This window comes from Solanum stenotomum, chromosome 1 (assembly GCF_019186545.1).
Source record: "Solanum stenotomum isolate F172 chromosome 1, ASM1918654v1, whole genome shotgun sequence".
Taxonomy (NCBI): domain Eukaryota; kingdom Viridiplantae; phylum Streptophyta; class Magnoliopsida; order Solanales; family Solanaceae; genus Solanum; species Solanum stenotomum.
The window spans coordinates 14,389,464-14,393,185 of record NC_064282.1 but is presented as its reverse complement, the minus strand read 5'-3'; the positions used below and the strand labels follow the sequence as shown (position 1 = coordinate 14,393,185).

Genomic DNA, 3,722 nt, shown 5'->3' with positions numbered 1-3,722 from the left:
GCACTCACAACTGAAGCCGTGAAGCATCTAAATAACCAATCGATACTCTACCTTTTCCACAAAATCCTCTGGAAATTGCCTGAACCTGTATCAATGCTGCCTGAACCTGAACTCGCATTATCCGGCGTTTTTCCATGGATTCTCTCTTAATAAACTCCCCCTATACAGCCCTGGGTTCTTCTAACATTCTTAACTCTAACATCACTTCTTTCAATCTTTCTTCTTTTTGGTTTTTCAGATTCAAAAGACCTAAGATATTAAAAACATCTTCAGTTACTGTTTCATACTTGAATCCCCAAAACCCCAATTCAGAATGGCAAAATCAGAGCTCATACTTAAAACCCTTTTCACTTCTTCTTCCAATTTTCAAGAAAGTTAAAAACTTTGCAGCAAAGAATAAATGGGGCTCTGTTTTTAAAAATTGTAGTGGCACTGAGAATGTTCCTGAGGAGCTTAGAGGGGATTTGTTGCAAAATGGAAGTTTTGGGATGGCTCTTTTGAGTATAACTGCAACAGCTAAAGTGAAGATAAGTCCAATTGTAGCTACATTAGCTGCTAACCCAACGTTTGTTTCAGGGTTTATAGCCTGGTTTGTGGCACAGTCAATGAAGGTCTTTTTAAATTTCTGTGTGGAGAGAAAGTGGGATTTTAGGATTATGTTTGCTTCTGGAGGAATGCCTTCTTCCCATTCAGCCTTGTGCACGGCATTGACTACCTCAGTTGCTATTTGTCATGGAGTTGCTGATTCATTGTTTCCCGTTTGTTTGGGATTTACTTTAATTGTGATGTATGATGCTATTGGAGTTAGACGGCATGCCGGGATGCAAGCAGAGGTAATTAAGTGCTTCTGATATTGTCTTCTGTCTTTTTGCGGCTGTGGTTAATCTTTATGCTTGGCAGTTTAAGGTCTTGTGTGTGCTTTAATTGGGAGGTATGGTAGGCTGGTACAGTATAGCAAGAATGTAAAGGTGCAATCTTTATCAAGAAAGATCTTGAAACATTGGAGATAATGTGGTCTTACTTACAAGTGCTACATCATTGATTAGTTGTGGTGAATTGATGCAGGGTATACTTTATTTTCTTAAATGTTAAAGTCCCTACATACTTGTTCAGGCTATTAGGCTATTAATAATGGAAAATATGAAAGTGGTTTCTGGTACCTGAATTCTTTAGGTTGTAAATTGACTAGGTCCCAATCATAACTCTGCTGGATGACTATGGTAGGTGATAATTGTTTGCTTATAGCTAATAATATGAAACAATGTTATAAGTGCCCCTTAAGTCATTTATATAATATTTTGGCATGAACTTAAATACGAAGAGCCGAAAAATATGGCAAAGCAGAAAGCTACACATTTTTATTCTCTTGAATCCTAGAATGACTTATTAATACCTCAAAAATTCTGAAGCCGCTGACTTTGAGTCTGTACTCTTGCTGGAAAACCCCTGACCATATGATTTTATTTTTTTATTTGGATAAAGTAAGGTAGTTTTATTAAGGCAAGTACCAAGGAGGTACCGCCAACATACAACAGAAAGAGTAAAAAGCTCTAGCTCAACATTAGCCTTGAGGAATCCAGGATCTCAACAAATTGGTTCGAGTCTACTATCTTAGTTTCCTTAGTTCGCATATATAAATTTTTTATACATTTACTTTTAATGAAAGCTAAATGTTGTTTTTTCCCCTCGAGAACATCTTCTGTTTCTTCAAAGCCAACTAGTCACATAATGCACAAACTGTCCTCCAATTCTTCTTGAGCCTGCTACCAGTCTTCAGATCTTTCCAGCATTGGTGTAAACTCTTCACATCTCCTGGCACGAGCCAATGACTATTGAAAACATTGAAGAACAAAGTCCAAATCTGCCATCTACATTTACGGTGCAGTAGTAGATGATTTGTAGATTCTGCTGATCCTTCACATGGAAAACATCTACTCCATAATGTAACACCCTCCCCCCTCCCTTTTTTTTACTACATATCATGGGTCCAACAAACTTTCGTTGCAGCAACCCAACCAAAACAAGCAACTTCGTGGGTGCAAATGTCTTCTACAACACTTTCTAGGGCCAATAGCCCCTGACTGTTAACAATATCAGTAGTAATTCTAGTCAATTCCAGCTGTTGGACTTGAGGACTTTTATAATGACCCACTTTTGCTCACGTTGCTCAATTTGTTTTGATTTATTAGAGAGTAATGATAGTGTCCTGACATCTAACTCCTATGTTAGGATCAGCATCATTTATCTTATCTGGCTCTAAATGACCCGTGATCTATCCGGTCTCAAGGTTATATGGTTGATGATTTAGGTTTACCTATCAACTACACAAAATCTCTCAAGTCGGACCACCAATGACTATGAATAATTTCTCATTGTTTCTGCTTGTCTCAGGAGTAGATGTTAGAGTTGATTTTACTTACAAATTACTCGCATGTCCCATGTGGTTTCCTTCATACTGTTATTACAAGGGGAATCAGTAAAACATAAATTGTTTTGAGGCTAGCTGTAGAAAGGGTTAGCTTCACCTAGAATGCTACGTTTAGCACTTTTTAGAAGCTGAAAAGTGCCTTGATAGACTTCATATGGTTACATAAATTTGCAAAATAATAGATTACATTTCTTCAAATGAGCTATTGGTCAACGATCCTTTTGCGTGTCTTTTTCAGAGTAAAGAACCCTCTAGAAGAAAACTAACACCAAGTGAAACTCTGAGGAGTCTCATGCTTTGTGACATTCTACTGCTGGAATCTAATCCTCTGTTCCTCATTTTTTCACCCCATGCTCTATCTACTGGAGAACCCGTTCTTCCAGAAAACATAGAAAGTACTTCTCCAGTGCTAAAGTCGTGTGTATAAGTTCTCATCTCTTTGTTGCAGATGCTCTGTAGATTCCCCTCTCTTGTTTCACCAATCACAAAAAGTTGCCTACATCCCTTTAAAAGAGCAGTAAAGGAATCTCTTTTTGTTGATTGTATCCTTTTCACGACCACTGCGTGGAGACTTGCATTTTTGTCTGATGGATATGCTTAGCATTCTGATTAATCAAGTCTTATTCTGTCATCTCAGGTTCTCAATCTGATCGTTGAGGACTTATTCCAAGGGCATCCCATCAGTCAAAGAAAGCTAAAAGAACTTCTTGGCCACACCCCATCACAGGTTTTTGCTGGGGCTTTGCTTGGTATTATGGTTGCTTGGATGTGTAGCCAGGGTTGCTTAATTGCAATCTGATCAGCTTCAGCAGGTATACTTGCCAATAACTAGGAGTTGTCCATTACAAGAAGCACTCGCTTTTTGTGTGAACAGTTGAGGCCTATGGTTCATTCCCAAGTAAAAGGAGAAAATGTTCTGCAGCTAATTAATTTTTTAGCCTTCTGAGTTTGTACTCTAGTGTATACTCGAAGCTTTTAGGATTTAGTGATCTGCTTTTGATTTTGTCTATTGCATAGTACTTGATTTTCTCAGGTTAGAAAACTTTTATCATTGTGGAGAGAGTATTATGGGACACTCCACAGAATCAGAGTGATTCGTGCCTTTCAAGACTCGTGCTTTTATTTTCAGTTTGCTTTCATCTATATTCCTCTTTGTAACTGTATCTATCTGACTTTGAAGTACATGATGAAGAAGAGTGATTTGCAGTGATGTCGACATTAAACATAAAGGATCTCTAGGCTAATTCAATCCTTCATTTAGAAACAATAGTCATTTCAGCTCCTTATTGAATTG

At 37.9% G+C, this 3,722-nt stretch overlaps 1 protein-coding gene across 1 annotated transcript; it reads left to right on the top strand.

Moving 5' to 3' along the window:
- Positions 1 to 3,638, top strand: LOC125862414 (uncharacterized). The gene is made up of 2 exons (XM_049542478.1): positions 1 to 833; positions 3,066 to 3,638. The coding sequence occupies exons 1-2, from the start codon at positions 135 to 137 to the stop codon at positions 3,225 to 3,227; spliced, it is 861 nt and encodes a 286-aa protein (XP_049398435.1). The 5' UTR covers positions 1 to 134; the 3' UTR covers positions 3,228 to 3,638.
- Positions 3,639 to 3,722: the final 84 nt, after the last annotated feature.